Here is an 18,904-nt window from a genome sequence, read left to right as displayed (position 1 = left end):
TACAATAAGGTCCTTGGAGCCATCAAAACCCACTGATCCAATTCTACGAGCTTAATCGACAATATATCCAGTAAACTAACTCCTCTCGAGTGATCGAGCCAGGTGCTCGACAAGATGCTCCTCATAAGTGGGCGCATTTATACTTTTGGTTGAAGCCTACTAAGATTTATGTCTACCTTTGTGCGCCATCAGGAAAAAAGAATTATTTCCAAGAATAAACAAAATGAATCAATTTCAAGAAATAGTTAGGTCAGTATACAAAACACAGGATAAGTTACACAGTAATGCACAACCCTAAGGAATTTAGAACCTAAGGCTCTGATACCAAGCTGACAGGACCCGTCCTGGGAACCCTCCCAGGATTTCTTGGGTGGTCTCACCTAGTGATTTCCACCAGATAATCCCTAGAGAATATCCAATGGAACTTCACCTTAATACATGGACAATGAGCACCAGCAATATCACTAATACCTCAATATATAAATATAAAATAAATCCACAATAGCACAAGTCCACAATCGGCCTATAGTACCACAGGCTATAACTACACACATAAATACTATGGTCTCTACTAAGTCCCATAATTTAATTAGAGCATTCTAATAGTGTCAACAAAGTTTAGAAGTATAAATAAGTAATAAAAGAGTCCAGAAAGATAAAGGTAAGATAAAGAAAAGATAAGTACTGCTGCTGTCGTGGAAAAAGCAAAGTGACAAGCTGTGCGCAAGGTAGACTGCAACTAGCTGCCTGGGCCTAGGGGAACGAATTTAAAATAATAAAACATGAGATAAGGAAATCTCAATGAGTGGAATAGTCTAATAGAAAAATATTAATTTATTTCCGTAAAAATCTTTCTCACAAGATCTCTCATTCCACTCGTTTGAATAGTTCTCTATTTAAAAATCATTTCATAAAATCCAAACTTGTACCCCAATTTAATATCATAAAACCGATGCTCAAAAGTATAAAGTGAACGATCATTGTAATATTATAAAATGTATTAATCAAAATATAAATATTGAGCATAAAATCTTATAAATATATTTCCACAAAATAAATATGAAAATTCAGAAATAACCACAATATTTGAAACCAACAATATATTCAAATGTATACCATTTACCATTCGATGTACCAATTTGTAAACCGTGAGATATAGCCACCTCACAATCCTTAATCTCCGAAAGGTATTGTGGAAATAGCAAACCGTTGGGATGTACCCAACCTCATGATCCGTGGTAATAAATGTCCTGTGGGCTGAACCCAACCTTATAATAACATGGCAATAATAACTTGTGGGATAAATGCAACCTCATGGTCCGTGGCAATAATAACCTGTGGGCTGAACCCAACCTCATGGTACCATGGCAATAATAACCTGTGGGATAAACCCAACCTCACGGACCCAACCTCACGGTCTGTAATAATAATATCCTGTGGGCTGAACTCAACGTCATGGTACCGTGGCAAAACCCATGCACTATAATATAATATAATATAATACTGATCCTAGATATTGACATTACATGGTACATCAATTTTAAAAATAACCAATACAATATTCTTAAAACACTCTTGTAAGATCATATATACTTTTCCCAAACGATACTGTATCATAAATCATAATTTAATATTTAAATTCCACCGTTTATTTAAATATTTCAAAATTTTCAAATCATCATTTCATATGAAAACCAGAAATACCACAGTGAAATATATTCACCATAAACTGATTTGAAGCACTTAAAAATTATAAAATATTTAAACATGCTTAAAATCATATAAATTTTCAATCTGTTCCTTAGATAAAATATTTTCCAAATGATCTAAATTCTCAATTCAAATACTAGAATATTTAATTAACATAATTCTCAAGTTCACTATGAACTCATTAAAATTAGAAATCATTAAAAATCTTATTAAAATCCTCATAAAATGATAACTCGTGTAAGTGAAAGTAGATATTTTTATATGCATAAAGCAAAATATCCAAAACACACATATATATTATTCTATATACCCAAAAGATTTTAAAAGTTATAACCACTCACAGTATTGTAGATGCTCACTTTTGCTCCTCTGCAGGATCGCTTCCAGGCTCAACTTGAGTGCCTGTAATAGAAGAAAATATTCCTCAGGCTCCAAATAACTAAATCAAAGACACTTGTATGATCTAAATGTCTTAAATTGATTTATACTATTATAAAATTACATAAATTGGACACCAAATTGTCCAATTCTACCGTATATCTTTAGGATCCGGTACCCAAAATTGGGAATTTTCACCTAAAGCCTAATATTTGGAAATTCAACCTCCTAATGGGTCTTAATAATTTCCAATTTCACTAATCTAACTTCAATTTTAACTAATTTGACCAATTTTGTCCAAACACAGTCCCAATTTATCCAATAATTAACTAACTGACTTAAAAATGGAAAAATTATCAAATGACCTCCAAAATTCACAAACTTTATATCAGCGGTAAGCCTAAGAGACAAAGAATCCATCAGTATGCTCACCTCAGTCCAAAGGTTCCTCTGGTGGCCAAAAAACTCAGTTGAAGCTTCGGCCGAACTCCCCATTGTCGTATCTCTCAAACGGCGAGGAATCTGGGCAACGTAACCATGGAAATGAGCTTATAGGGTCCAAAAATTGTAGGAAAGGTCTATGGGTTGGCCTGAAATGGTCGAAAAATGTCAAAATCTGGTGACCCACCTCGTCGGCTGCCGCTGTCTTCTCAGACTAGATCCGGGTGGGTCTGGCTGCCGTTCGCTGTGAAATTTTACGGCCAAGCTCACCTCAATGTGGGATTCCTTCCTGGCTAGGATGTGTACAAGGTTGGTGGCTGGAACGGGCAAAAACGACAATGACCCGGTTCGTCATTAAACGGGTCGAAACGATCTAGTTCGAACCCGTGTGTTTGGGGGGAGGATTTCTTGGGTTTTGGGGATGAAATGGGTATTTGGGGTTTTTCTTTCTATTTGGCACACTTATTGAGGCTTATATAGAGCAGTCACTAATAGATAAAAATTGGGGACTGGTTTGGACACTGGTATAAAACTTATGCTTAAAATTTCTCTGAACCATAACTTTTTATCCATAACTCAGAATTTGACGTGCCGCCAGCCTATGAACTTGTATCGATGAGATCTACACAATGGTACCTCAGTTAAACCAAAAATATTGGCCATTGAAAAGTCAACTATGACCCATATATTGTTCACTTGGTCAAATTTAGTCAAACTTGGTCAAACTTGTTAAAATATGTGTAGTTTTTGTACGGGTTGTTACATCTCAAGCGACCCATAAATGGAGTCCAGCTTCTCAAAAGCCGATTTGGTCCAAATCTTTGTCGGCTCATTCTGTTAAAATTGAATGGGGCCATTGCTTTGCCACCACTTGGTTGCACAACTTCGTGTTGTGATTGAGGATGCACTGTAACAACTTCATGCATAAGCAAAGTAGCATCACCACCATCATTGATTATCGAATCGAATCCACCACCTGGGCCTCAATCAAGGGAATTTTCGGTACACCATCGGTACTCCTCATGGAACGAAGTCATGTTCGATGCTGCCGGCGGCAGCAGTTTGGTATTGAGAGGAGAAGATTTTGCAGGTGCAACAACAAACCTTGTTGAAGGCCTTGATGAGTACAGCGGTCTAGATGGTCATGTGATCATGAGAGAAGAGATCAGGAGGGAGAGGGATAAGGAGAGAAAGATGGAGAAATTTTTGAAAATTTTAGGGTGTTTTTTTAAAATCAGCATGGTGTGGTTTGGCTCAATTTTCCAAACGGCACCGTTTTAAGTTGACATTATTTTAAATAATAATGTGGGAGTATTATGTGACACATGTACCTTTGTCAACGTAAAATGAATAATGTAATACTAATATATTTTTAGTAAATTAGTTACATAAAATTTTTTTGTCACTAATCGCCTATATAAAGTGATAAATGTTTATTTGCCACTAGCATTTTCGTAGTCATTACCCAAATTTGTGACAAACAAACTTGAACATAAAAATAAAATAGATGGCAATTTCTATTTTTGTCATGTAATATATATGTTAAGTGACAAATTTATATTTGTCAGTAGTAATTTTGTAACGATTGTACAAATTTATTGTGGTGCTATAATAAGAACATATGATTGGGTTGATAAGAGCATAAACGTCTTGAAATGAGCCAAGTGTTATTTACTTATTGTAAATTTCTCATTGCGGAAGCCAAAAAATGAAAAATTGCTTCAATTTTTTTATAATGAAACAGTGCAAAGACAGGGGAAGTGCCCTTATGTGCCAATAATTACAAGCGCAATTGACAAGTGCGCTTCTCTTTTTCTTTTCTTTTTTAACTCACTTACTTCGTCCTTATATGCTTGAATTCTTGGTTTGGAACTCAGGCTTTTTGATGCTTTGATGGGTTATATGTTCTTGTTGTAGGTAAGTGAAAATGAGGAATGAAGGACTAATTTTTGTGGAAATGTTGGGTATTTGAAGTGAGGCTTCATTAGCAACTCTATGGGTGCTCAAGTTGCTAGCTTGGTGAGCTATCATGGCCAACTTACTACCATTTGATGCAACTTGCTGTCTAGCAAGCCAAGCTTGCTAAATCTCACTCAAATACACTCCAACTCGCCATCAAGCACACCAGCAACTCATGCTAAGTCCAACTAGCACTCTAAGCTCCTATCGTGTAAGCATAGCAAGTTTCGTCGCAACTCAAACTCGCCATGTTCTAATTCCCCTCGTTTTTGGCGTGCTTAAGTCAGAAGGTTTAGCAAGCCAGCTTGTTATGTGTCAAGTCCCAATTGTTGTCCAGATTTTCTCAAAGCAAAAGCACATGCTCTTCTTCCCAAGTCACATGCCAAGTTAATTTTTGATGATGTGGCAATTTATGAAGCCTTGATGAAAAATTAAGGAATGTGTTAATTAAACAATATATATTATTTTTATTAGATCGGACGTGACAATTCATAACTGGTTGGATGAAATTAGAATTTTAGAAACTTAATTATCTTCCAATGCGAAAAAAATTATATTTGATTGCTTTAATGAAATTTGACTGGACTAGATTGGATAGGCGGATTTGGTTAAAGAATAAAACATGCATGGTGATCTGCTTGGAAATGTGTAACGATTTGCTGAATCACAACCCGGATTCTTATGTATTAGATCATCTAGTTTACATTTTTTATCATGGAAATTGCTCATTAACGTAGTCTAACCCAAACAACTAAAAAATTGCTTGAAAGTTTTAATACTGAAAGAGAGCTAAACAGGGGAGCTGCCTGAAATTTTAGCAACTTTCATTGGAAATGCAAATACTATAATTTTGTTTCTCATTATTAGAGACGCTCTAAATAATTGTTGGCCCTGTTCGCAATGAGCGTGAGCTTGTGGGCCACATTACAGAACAATGCTATAACTACACACTATATATAAGACATTTTGCTTTTACCCCAAAAAAAAAAAAAAAAAAGAGGAAAAAGATCGTTTGCTTTTAGTCGCCTAAAAGACTTTTAACTAGCTATTTAGACAGCTTTTCTGTTTTTGTTTTTGTTTTTGCTTTTGTTTTCAGATTTTCAAGTATATGCGTCTGTAGCGTTAGGTCATGTGGTGAAACACTCGTATCTATAGTGTGTGGTGAATCAATCCCCCAAAAAAATTTCCAAAAACGCAGCTGGTTTTAAATATTAGCAAAATGGCAATCAAATTCATAGATCGGGTTCTCATAGGATGCCGACCAAATTCATGGACAGGTTCAGAGTGAGAAGAAGAAGACTGACTGAGGAAGAGTTATTCTCTAGTTGTGCAGGGGGTGACTTAGTATGAGAGCCATCCACTTGACGCTGTTAGGTCAAATTGGGACTTGTTGGCAAAGAAAAAGATGTGTTTAGTTGGTGAGCTGGTGGGGCCAGAGTTGGTGTTGTAGATGCTGAAGAATGATCATTGGATAAGAGTTGTGGAGGAGATGAGAGAGGCTGACCAGGTTTGGGAAGGAAAGGAATAAACGTGTGTGTGGGACCAGCGGAAGAGGAAAGTGGTGTCACGGTGGAAGAAGTAGTGTTGGAGTGTGATTGTGAAAGAGTTTGATGAGGAAATACGGGTTCTATGAATTTTACATGTCAGGTTTGAAAAAATTTAGATGTGATAGGATCAAAGCAAATATAACTACTATGATTTTGAAAATATCCTAAGAAAACACATGAAATTGAAAATGATTCTAATTTGTGATGGACATATCGTTTTATCCAAGGAAAACATAAACGTCCAAAAGTTTTGATGTGAGAGTAATTTAGACGTTTGCCAAAAAGCTTTTGAAAAGGAGACGACATTTTTGACGTGGGAGTAAGCATCCGGTTAATTAAGTAAACAACTGCCTTAAAAACATATGTCCAGAAAAGTGATGGTAAATTTGCTTGAGATAATAGTACGAGACCATTTTCCTTGATATGGTCAGAGGTTTATGGTGGAATAAGAAAATGTGTAATGCCATGTAAGATGGGCTGGGTTTATATTATAAGTTAATGAAAAGGAATGTGTTAATTAAACATTATATATGATTTTTATTAGATTGGATGTTGTCATTCACAACTGGATGGATGAAATAAGAAGTTTAGAAACTCAATTATCGTCCAATGCTAAAAAAATTATATTTGATTGATTTAATGAAATTTGACTGGACTAGATTGGATAGGTGGATTTGGTTAAAGAATAAAACACTCATGGTGATCTGCTTGGAAAGGTGTAATGATTTGCTAAATCACAACCCGGATTGTTATGTTAATATCATCAAGTTTACATTTTTTATCATGTAGATTGCTCTTTAAGGTAATCTAACCCGAACAACTAAACAATTGCTTGAAAATTTTAATACTGAAACAGAGCTAAACAGGGGAGGTGCCTTATATTTTAGCAACTTTCATTGGAAATGCCAATACTATAATTTTGTTTCCCGCTATTAGAGACGCTCAATTGTTGGTCCTGTTCGTAACGAGCTTGTGGGCCACATTACAGAACGATGCTATAACTCTTACACTCTATATATAAGACCTTTTGCTTTTAGCACCAAACAAAACCAAAAAAAAAAAAAAAAAAAAAAAAAGAAAAAAAGAAAAAAAGAAAAGAAAAGATCTTTTGCTTCTAGTAGCATAAAAGTCTAGTATCTAGCTATTTAGACCCTTTTTCTTTTTAGTTTTTGTTTTCAGATTTTCAAGTATATGCGTCTATAGCGATAAGTCATTTTGTCAAACACTTGCATCTATGGTGTGTGGTGGATCAATCCCCCAAACAAAATTCCAAAAAAGCAGCACTAAATTGGTGGTTTCAAATATTAGCAATTTTTCCACAAAATTGATACAACCAGTATGGACTTGTCGGGTTAATTGGTTCAGTCAAAGGTGGAAAGCCTAAGCAACACGTGTTCCAATTAGTTATGGAAATCTTTTTCAACAAAAAAAAACTTAAAAGTCCATCTTATAAACAAATTAAGCTTACATTTTTTCCCCATTTATTAGTGGATGGCAAGAAAGGATGAGTTCCAAGAAAATGATATCCAATTACCAATATGTTAAATTGGACCGAATGAAAAGTAATAATAATAATTATTAAAAAAAAAAAATCAATGCCAATGAAACATGAACCATGTATATATAATCATAGTTGAAAATATCTATAATTTCTTCGATGCTTTTTCAAAATTTTTATTTTTCCGACATGTCAATAGAAAATATAAATGCCAAAATGAAACATATGAAATTTCTGTAATTTTCATTAAAATTTTTGATGTTCCTATGAAACTTTCAATTTATATTTATCAATATCAGTTCTTTCACATTTTGATTAAAATTTTTATAATACATATCGGTATTTCTAGAATTTTCATCAAATATATTTTTTTAAATTTTTTAAAAATATCTATTAAATTTAATTTTTGATAAAAAATTTAAAATATTACTAATATTTAGTTAAGTTTACAAGAAAGAATATTGTATTTTAACCTAAATTAATCATTAAAAGATATAATATTTTGAATATTTCTTCCATATTACACATCTAAAGAGGAAGAAAACAGTATTTTTCTACTATTAAGGAACTCTATGTATTGTTTTTGAGATGATATTCATATATCATAATGTAATTAGTGACATCTATATTATATATTTTAATTAATAAATAATTTTACCATATATGTATTTTTTTTTGCTTATTTCTTTTATCAATAATATTATATCAATATTGTTAGTGCTTACTATAATTCCATTAATTAAGAAAATATAATATACACTCAATTTTGTTTTTCAATTTTTATAGTCAAATTGATCATTTGATTAAATAAATTAATCCTTATGTTTCAATAAAATTTTTTATTTTGTTTTCTCCATAAGTTTCCATCACTTTTTCATTATTTTTTTTTTGTAAGTTTTTATCGATATTTTATAATCTCTTATATTTCCGTAGATATTTTTGTATTTTGAATATTCGATATTTCTGTCGATACGAATATTTAAAACCTTGTATATAATTAACCAATCTTTCATCAGGATATCTTAATGAATTTCTTTTATCAGTCTATAGATTTTTTTAAAAGTTAAAATTTAAAAATACATTTAAGACTTATAGTAGCAAAACACCGAAGCTGAATACATCTGATTTAGTTGAATATAGCCCTTGCATTGCATACTCTGGTGACATGTAACCACTGCAGTAATATAAGGACCCAAAAAACAAAAAAAAAGAACGTATAATCTTAGTTCAGCCTTTGTCTAAGTAGGTGAATCATGAATGAATTTGATCACTTACTATGTACCGACTACTTTCTTTGTTCTTGCTTGAATTTGGTCTTCACTAAACATCCTAGCCATTCCAAAATCTGAAATTTTTGGATTCATTGTAGAATCTAGTAGAACATTGCTAGCTTTTAGATCCCTGTGGATGATTTTTAGTCTGGAATCTTGGTGAAGATATAAGATACCTCGAGCAATTCCAATAACAATTTCGAACCGCTTTGTCCAGTCCAAATTTGACCCTCTTCTTGCATCTGGAACATATAACAGTAAAGCTTCAGTCTGGAATGCTCAATTAAAAATGTACATGCATGATGGGAATGATAATGTTCATGATTTTTATCTGCGTGGCCTTTAGTAAACTGGTAGTTGTTGTAAAATATTCTTACCAAATATGAAGTAGTCCAAGCTTTTGTTTGGCAAGTATTCATATATTAACATCTTCTCTTCCTTATGGATGCAACAACCCAAAAGGCTCACTAGATTTCTGTGCTGTAGCTTTGCTATCACTGTGACTTCATTCTTAAACTCTTCCATTCCTTGTCCCGAATATTTTGATAATCTTTTCACAGCTATATCTTGTCCACTAATTAGTTGACCCTAAAATCACATGCCAGTTTATATATATTTATATGTATATATATACATATATATGTCATTAAAATCCTCTCTCCCTAGCTCTCTTACTCTGGCTAATCAAACTGTTTCAGTTCTCATTAGACACAATTTGCCCTTGTAAATGTGGTACTAAATATTAGTCAAAGAGCACTAAATGGAAGCCAAGAGAAACGAAAAGAAGTAATATGATTTTTAAATACTTCTCAATATTCTAGAGTAACTATTACCTTATAGACTGAACCAAATCCACCCTGTCCAAGCTTATTTGTAGTAGAGAAATTGTCCGTGGCAGTAATTAAGGTTCTTAGATCGAAAAATGGTAAATCCAGATGACTTTTACTCTTCCCAAGATTCTTTTCCTTGGAGGATTCTCCAGAAGCAATGTTATCATTGAGGAACAAATTATGTTGTCCTTGAGACAAAAACAGAATTATCACACACATTTCAGCCCTTTTTTAACAGAACAAGTGATAACAGAGAAATAATAGATTAGATAATTTAATATATATATATATATACATATATATATGTCCTGGCTTTCCTTTTTCACTTGAAGATTGAAACCTAGAATTTACTTTGTGTCGTTACAGTAATTTTCACCGGCTAAGAACCAAAGGCCATAGAGCAAATAAAACACATAATCTTCCAACATAAAAGGGTAAGCAAATTAAATATTGTTTAGGATACAATGACTTTTGACCTATTGCTCAGTTGTTGCATGAATTAGAAAGTGAAAAACAGAAAGGTTTGCAATCTTGGTATAAAACGAAAGTGTAACAAAAATGTTTGACATACCTTTTCTTTTCCTCTTTAGAAACCAATATGCAAAAAAGATGATGCTGAACAAAATTGAGACACCAGAGACTACCAATATGGTGGCAAGCAAACCTTTAGATCTCTTTGTATATTTGGCTGCATAAAAACTATAATAATTAGTTAAGAATAAGAATGCAATTAAATATAAGGAAATTTAGCATGCTCAGACGAAAGTACCTAAATCATGCTCATCAACACGAACGTATAAATCTTGACCACCATCAGCTGGGAGCTTTCTGGTATCAATTAAATTGCCATGCCAAAGTATACATCCACTGCCTTTTTCACTAATGTTAGCTTTGGCATAAGCCGTGCAATTGCAGTTCCTCAAGCACTCCTTCTCACATGCTTTCAAGCTCAAACCACTGCTAATCACTTCAACTCTAGACGTATCAGGAACTTTCACATTTGCCACGTTCACAAACCCTTCACCTCCCCTGCAAATCAATGACCCTGGCTTCCTTGCACAGCCATGGTTTGCATCTCTCATATACCACTGAGTAGGAAATCTGGGTTCGTATCCCGGCAAACAAGTGCACTGAAAGTGTTCAGCATTGCCAGTATCACAAAGACCAAATGCACCGCAATGCCTATATGGGTCACAGTGATCTGCTGGTGCTGACCACATTTCATTCCATGCTCTCTGACTTCCCTTGTACCATATAAAAAGTTGAACAATTCCAGACTCATTTACAACAATTCGGGACAAGATTGAGGAATCCAGCATATTCCACATATAACTAATCTCGTTGTTGTCGTTCACAAAACTCGCATTGAAGGGGAATTTAACCGACGTGGCGGGCAGACCACTCCATATAATGCCATTCCAGTGACCAGCTCTCCACCATGGAATCTGACCTTTGTACAAGATCAGTTGAGGGGACCCACTTGGGTCAATACTGTACGAGTAATTTCCTATTCCTGGATCATCTTCAGACTTCCAAGATGTCAGGAACCGGTTCAGTCCAGTTCTTCGATCTAGCCCAAGTTTCATGTTTGGAAGGATTGTGTTTGTTGGGTAGTCAAAACTCTGCCATATAACCTGTTTTGTGATGTTATGGAGCAAAACAAGGTTGCTTGAATCCAATAGCTGAGCTACACAGCAACTTGCTGGTGAACACGCTGAAGAAGAAGCATTTGTGGACCAGACAACCTCATCTGTTTGATTAATATTGCTGTTGTGGTAGAGTACAAGGTTTCCATTTGTTGTATCAATGGAGAGAAAACCAGAGGAATCGGTTATAGGATTATCTCTGTTAGCAACCCAGACAACTGTTTGGCCTGGAATTTTGTGATACCAAATTCCAACATAGCGATAATTTGGTTTGCCGAAGAATCCAAGTGCAAAAGTTTCTCCGCTAGAGACTAAAACTGTCTTGTCTATGTCTCTAATGGGATTGTATTGTATTGATATTTTGTCTAAGCAATTGCAAAGTCTGAAAATCAGGAACAGAAGCAACTCATAGTGAATCATAGCATGTGTAAAATAATTCATAACAATATGATTTAAATGGATTGGAGAGCTTTTTGCTGAAAATATTTGCATACGAAAGTTGTCTTTCATTAATATTATATTAGGCTTAATTAAGGGGAGCCATAGATGTAAGAAAAGGTCATGACTCAACTGAGTCCATGAATATTACTTTTGCATCTTCTTATTGACAATTTCAAACCGTTAGTAACGTCGCTGTGCTGTCACCAAAACTTGACGTTACAGGTCGACAATCCTTTTTTTGTTGTCTACTTCATATTCTGAGCGTCCAAAAATTATTAATTATTAATATTAGTTAAATTATTTATTATTTTTTTTATTAAAAATTATCAAACAGGATAGACAAATTCAATTGGTCTAATTTTGGACGGTATGATGGTCAGAACATCCCTTTCCTCGCTATTATTTTCCTTTGCATTATACTTTATTATATATATTATCAATAATAATTTAACAGGCTTTCTAGTTCACATTTATCATTGGTTATTTATGAGTAGAATTAGAAAATTATATATGATAATATTAGTTTAATATTTCTTTATTTTTGTTTTTTAAATTAAAAACCTAGTAAGGAAAAATGAATCCTTTAATTGAAATCAATTAAATTTTCAATTTATGTGGATTTTTATTTAAAAAAAATTAAAAACTATATCAGTTTTCTTCTTTGTCCCTATTTGTTTTTATATCATATTAATATCACTAATATCTAACACCCATAAGATGGACTAGATAGTCCAGTAGAACAAAACATTATTGCCTCCTCAACTAGTGAACCTTGAATATATGAATATATATATATATATATATAATGACAATTTAAAAGATTATTTATTAGAACTTTACTTATCAGCAATCTTTTCAAAAATTGAGATTTAAATATGTATTTAAAATTTTATTTAAGTCTACTGAAATATTAATCTTAGGAGAGCAAAGTGAACCCTATTAATACTTATAGAGATCATTACTGGTAGAAAGAATACTGATTATATCAATGGAAGCCCATTCCCGAATCTCATTGGACATGTAAGTTTTGTTTTTCTTAATGTTCATTTTGTGATATCTATGTTTTTCATTTTGGGATTATGTTCTTTAAGTACTTTTCTTGAAGTTTTTACTTCTAGCTTTTGTTTCAAATTATAGTTAGGGAAAAGCTTAAAAGAAAAAATAATAATAAGTGCACATAAAGAAATTATGTGCAAACCATTGCAAACTATTTATGAAAGTTAATCTCATTTTAGCAGACCTTGGTCACTTAAACAAATGAACATAGTATTAATTGATCATTTTGAGATTCATACTAAAACAAAGTTGATCTTTTTGAGTAATATAGATGTGGGAGTTATGGAAGGAAGGAAGAGTGTTGGATATAGTTGATCCAACACTGTGTCAGCCATTTTCAGCTCAGGAGGAGGTTTCAAAATGCATCCACATTGGGCTACTATGTGTGCAGGATGGTGCAACAGACCGACCAACCATGTCCGAGGTTATTTCCATGCTGACTAATGATACCACTCTTCCTCCACCTAACACACCTGCATTTATTTTCCAACAGCAGACCTCTCACAATCCCAACTCTTCAACATCAAGATCAGGAGAAGCTGTTTCTTTGAATAGCGTTACCATAACTACACTTGAAGCTCGTTGAGCTCAATATATATATATATAATATATATTATTTAAAAGTGTGACCTTATTCTTCTTGATCTTGCATCTCGAGCATATTATTGAGACTATGGATCTATCATTAAAAATATCTTCTTACTTGATCCATATTGCGCGTGACAATTCATACTAAATCGATGATGCTTGATTTTAAAACTTAAATATGGGCCGATTTGATCTTGGTGTTAGTGATGAGTCAGATATGTGAAAATGATTTTCTAAATCACAACATTCAGATTCTTGTAAATTAAATCATCTATGTTGGTATATTAGTCAAAAAAGATTAATTAGTAAAGCATCGCATAATTAACATAATATTTATATTTTCTATCTATATATAAGTATTGATTATATATTGTTATGGTTTCTTGTCATACCATAATTCTCTCTTTCCAAACTATAATTTCTCCTGCGGCTTCTACAAAGGAATGAAAAAAGCATTTATTTGTCCTTATATGTGTATAGCTGCATTGATCATAGAATCTATAACACCAACCTTTTTTTTTTTTTTTTAAAAGGAAAAAAAAGGGAAACCAATTGAATGTTAAATATTTAAATGCAATAGGTGTGCAAGCCCACTTAAACAAAATTATATATATATATATAAGAATTTATTTCATGCATCAGACCTTGAAGCACACTGGGCAACTTATTGCTATTAAGTTGAGGAGGGAAAACTAATAAGTATTTTCCAAACAGGATTAGATTTGTTCTAGTGCTGAAACTGAGATATGGATCGAATTCTAAAAGCAATTATATCTTGAAATTTCATGCTATTGAGTAGATATTTATAAATGATTAAAAAGATGGGTTAAAAGCTTAAGAGAGTGCCAAATTGAACGAGGCCACTGATTTGCTGCCACCCGGTTGCACGACTTCATGTCGTGATTAAGGATGCGTCGTAATAACCACCATCATCGATTATCGAATTGGATCCACCACCTCGGCCTCAATCAAGGGCATTTTCGGTACACCACCGGTACTCCTCTAGGGTCTCAATCTTCCAGGCAAAGAAGGCAACAGAGTCATGCTCGATGGTGCTAGCGGCGATGGTGTAGTCCTGGGCGGAGAAGATTTTACAGGTGCAACAACAGACCTTGGTGAGGGCTCTGATGAGTACGGCGGTCTGTATGGTCATGCGATCGTGAGAGAAGAGATCGAGAGGAAGATGGAGAAATTTTTGAAAATTTAGGGTATTTTTTTTAAAAATCAGCATGGTGTGTTTGGGTCAATTTTTCAAACGGCGCCGTTTTAAGTTAACATTATTTTAAATAATAATGTGAGAGTATTATGTGACACATGCACCTTTGTCACCGTAAAATGGATAATGTAATACTAATATATTTTTAGTAAATTAGTTACCAAAAAAAAAAAAATTGTCACTAATCACCTATTGAAGTGACAAATTTTCATTTACCATTAGCATCTTCATAGCCATTGCCCAAATTTGTGATAAAATTTCGTGACGAATAAGAATTTGTCACATACTTGAACATGAAAACGAAATAGATGGCAATTACTATTTTTGTCATGTAATATGTATATTAAGTGACAAATTTATATTTGCCAGTGAGAATTTTGTAGTGGTTGCTCAAATTTTTTGTAGTGCATAATGGTCACAAGACAACAAGCCGCTGTTGATCCATCCTTCAAACCCACTGAATTGTTTACTGCCATTCTTGACAAACCACTTGTGGAACCAAAAATACTTCATGCTACTCTTAAGGATCCAAATTAGGTTAATGCCATGAATGAAGAGCTCACGGCTCTCCACAAAAATAAAACTTGGACAGTTGTTCCTCACCCATCTTATGCAAATTTTGTTGGTTCAAAATGGATATTTCACGTCAAATACAAAGAGGATGGCTCTATGGATCGCTACAAGGCCAGACTTGTAGCTAAAGTCTTCTCCCAAATCTCTAGTCTTGATTATGATGAAACATTTAGTCTGGTTGTTAAATCAACCACTATTCGTCTTGTCATCTCTTTATCTCTAACAATGAATTGGACTCTTAGACAATTAGATGTAAAGAATGCTTTCTTGCATGGTCTCCTTAACGAAAGCATATACATGGAGCAGCCACTGAGTTTTATAGATTATTTCTCAATAGATCATGTGTGTCTACTGGATAAATCCTTATATCGTCTTAAAGAAGTTCCAAGAACCTGGCTTGATATCTCTCTCAGTTATTCCTTCATCTTGGTTTCTTTTGTAGTAAAGCTGATTCTTCATTGTTTATCTATCGTAGTGGTGATATTACTACTCTTTTTCTTGTCTATGTTGATGATATTATTATGGCTGGTAATAATAATACTTTTATTAATAATATCATTCGGCATCTCAGTCAAGAATTTGTTATTAAAGATATGGGAGCTTTGCATTACTTTTTGGGAATTGAAGTCAAAACTTTTAAAGGTAGTTTTTATCTCTTGCAATCCAAATACATTAATGACATGCTTATACATACTGGTATGGTGGATAGCTCCTCAATTTCAACTCCTTCTATTCTTAAAGAAAAGCCTAGTAGTTTTGATCAGGATCTTGTTGATGCTTTTACATATCAAAGTCTTATTGGTGGCTTACAATATTTGACTTTCATTAGACCTGATATCATTCAGTATGTTAATCAATTTTGGCAACATTTTGATAATCTCACTTTTGCTCATCTCAAGGTCGTCAAACGCATTTTGCGATATCTCAATAGTACATAAAATTTTGGTATTTGATTCTCACTCAAAGTCTTAGATCTCTTTATGGTTTTTGTGATGCAGACTGGGCAAGGTGTCCTATTACATGACGAAGTACCACTAACTTTTGCATTTATCTTGGAGCCAATTCTATCTCTTTGGTTCAGAGAAGCAACCAACAGTGGCATGGTCTAGTTTAGAGGCTGAGTATCATTCCATGTTTTCTACAACTGCAGAATTGACTTAGATATCAATTTTAAAAGATATTGGCATTACTTTACCTCAACTCACTCAATTATTTTGTGATAAAATAAATGTTATTTACATGTCTTTAATCCAATGTTTGATGCCTGGACTAACATATAGAAATAGACTATCACTTTGTAAGGGAAAAAGTTGCACATGGTAGTCTTATAACTCATTTTATACATTCTTTCTCTCAACCAGCAGATATCTTGACTAAACCATTACCTAAGACGCTTTTTCATCTTCTTTAGAACAAGTTCGGAGTTCATTGCCTTCCTACTCCAACTTTAAGGGGCATGTTAAATGAAATATATTATTTAACCTTTAAAATTTCAAGAAACTTACCATATAGAGGAAGATTCCAATTTTATAGTCGTATAATTCAATTCAAATTGGTCATTTGTAATTACTTCATACAATTGATGTCGTATATCATGGACATCAATTAGTTACCTTGTATATCTGTATTTCCTTTTATACTGTTATTCTTTTTTGTATAAATTACTTATACATCAATGAGAAAGAGGTTCCACCAAAACTCTAAACTTTATCATTGATATCTAGGTCTACATAAACTTTGGATGCCTTTTCATATATGCTGCATCATTTAATTTCTTTCTAACTAGTGGCAGAGGATATTAGAAGGGAAACTCTGGTTTTGATCAAATGCCTAAACAAATTCTCAAGTCCTTCTTCAAGATCGTGAATGCTCAACCGAATTCTTCAAGTTGGTTTTGTGCATTCTCAATAAACCAAGTTATCAAATTTCTTCATTTTTTGTCTAATGAGCTACTTCAATGTTGGAAATGAATGACCATCCATTAGGCTTCAAGCATGATTTTGGCTCCGAAATGAAGGACAACAACGATTCAAATACAATAAAAGTGATTGCTTAAGCATCACTTAATGTTGCAACTATTTCATTGTTCTCGTTGAAGGTGCATCCACTTTTAATTCCCTTCAGATCACCAATAGCCTTGATCATTGTCTTCTTCACAACTTTCCTTGATGTTAAGATTTCCTAACCTCACTTGACAACTCAATTTCACCACCTCATTTTCTTCAAATAGTTGATTGAAGTTCTTACTTAGATTCCTTCGTTTGAAATAATGCATCTTTAGCTATGTTGCATATGTTGAAAAGCCTAAGAGATGCATCCAAAATATGATTAGTACATTTCTCATGCTTCTCTTGAGAAAAAGGCTTGCTGGTTTAGTGGTAGCAAAAGCAACCTATCAACACAATCATGCAGATCTTGAAATTCACTTAATTTGTAGCTAATTGAAGTTGATGTCTGTGAAAAGGTGGCTTCAAAAGATCTCAATCTACTTAGCTTCTTGTCGAATTCAGGAATGAATGGGTGCAGTCTGGAAGGTAAGCTATTAGAACAAACATGGTAAGAAGCCATTTTTGTTTCTTTCCACAGGAAGTAGAAAAGAGTTCTAGAATGTTTAAATTTTTTGAATTGATTCTAAAAATTCCCCTAACCTACCTTTGGCAATCTACTATATAGATATATATTGGAGGCAAAGGTAGAAAAAAGGCATCTCATCCTTTTCAAAACTCAATGAAAGTAATGTTGGAATCATACATACAACGTAAGCCTGATCAAGATTGAATAAAGCATGTGATAAATTATGTCACTATCCATTATATTTTACTAACCTTTTGTGCAGGGATCTTCCAAACTATTCTCCAAGTGACAGATTTGTGTTTGGGTGCACTTGATCACAAAAGAAACAAGAAGGTTAATGAGAAAAACACTCGGAAACTCACAGTTTCTATTTTTCTTTCAAGGTGTTTTATCGTCTACTGAGATTCACACTCTCTAGAAAATAATATGTAAAAACTTTTATCTAGAGGCTCGTAAGCAGTGTATTTATAAACTGATAACCCTAATCTTTCCAGGGTTCCATAACATCTTGGGCCAAATTAATGGGCTCCTTATTGTATCTTAATAATCAGTTAAATGGACTTTGTCATTTAATGAGCTAGTTTGGGGATCTCACGGCCTATTATTAATCAAGGCTCCTGATCATGGATTAGCTTGCTTTAAGAGCATAAATCCAACAATCTCCCACTTGTTCTGAGTAAGCCTGGAACTTTGATCTCATATAGTGCTACTGCATTAAAGGCACAGATGTGAACTCTAAGATTAATAACGTTTATATTAAATGTATTTTTCCTTTGTAAAATATCAATAATTAATTGATAATAATTTCTGTCAATCAATTAATTATTTATTCTCTTAACTTATCAGTTTCGCTAACGGGATCCAATGCACTGGCCAATGACTTTCAATACCTGAGTACCAAAACATGTTAAGAGTATATTTCATACAAATTCCACTTTATATATTTCATAAATACTTAGTAATCAAAGGATGATAATTCCTAAATCACCAAGATATTGGCCGTTCAAAATAGACCTTACTTATTGATAACTCAAAGAATCATAGCCACTTAATTACCTATTTATAATATACTCAGGATTAAGAAAAAATAACATATCCAATATTTCTTGAGATTTAATTCCTTTTACAAAAAATTATCCTTAATTAAATCTCTTTCGATCCTCTCAGAATAACTAT

At 33.4% G+C, this 18,904-nt stretch overlaps 1 protein-coding gene and 1 long non-coding RNA gene across 5 annotated transcripts; one reads left to right on the top strand and one right to left on the bottom strand.

Moving 5' to 3' along the window:
- Nucleotides 1–8,612: 8,612 nt before the first annotated feature.
- Nucleotides 8,613–11,834, bottom strand: LOC107427263 (G-type lectin S-receptor-like serine/threonine-protein kinase RKS1). 4 transcript variants are annotated; one of them, XM_025077139.3, is made up of 7 exons: nucleotides 10,404–11,834; nucleotides 10,206–10,322; nucleotides 9,638–9,822; nucleotides 9,182–9,392; nucleotides 8,981–9,046; nucleotides 8,809–8,905; nucleotides 8,613–8,707 (listed from the first exon to the last, which is right to left on the bottom strand). In XM_025077139.3, exons 1-7 carry the CDS (start codon nucleotides 11,788–11,790, stop codon nucleotides 8,623–8,625), a joined length of 2,148 nt encoding a protein of 715 aa, XP_024932907.3. In that variant the 5' UTR covers nucleotides 11,791–11,834; the 3' UTR covers nucleotides 8,613–8,622. The 4 variants fall into 4 exon arrangements, 3 of the variants coding, with proteins under 3 accessions (XP_024932907.3, XP_015893127.4, XP_060676217.1); XR_009640814.1 differs by lacking the exon at nucleotides 9,182–9,392; XM_016037641.4 differs by having other exon boundaries at nucleotides 8,809–9,046.
- An 832-nt stretch (nucleotides 11,835–12,666) lies between these two features.
- LOC132799524 (uncharacterized) lies at nucleotides 12,667–13,484 on the top strand. The gene is made up of 2 exons (XR_009634242.1): nucleotides 12,667–12,741; nucleotides 13,049–13,484. It is a non-coding gene; the product is annotated as an uncharacterized LOC132799524 (long non-coding RNA).
- The last annotated feature ends 5,420 nt before the right edge of the window (nucleotides 13,485–18,904 follow it).

Source organism: Ziziphus jujuba, chromosome 9, assembly GCF_031755915.1.
Source record: "Ziziphus jujuba cultivar Dongzao chromosome 9, ASM3175591v1".
In the NCBI taxonomy this organism is placed as follows: Eukaryota; Viridiplantae; Streptophyta; class Magnoliopsida; order Rosales; family Rhamnaceae; genus Ziziphus; species Ziziphus jujuba.
The sequence above is the reverse complement of the archived record's forward strand: the minus strand, read 5'-3'. Positions and strand labels throughout refer to the sequence as shown.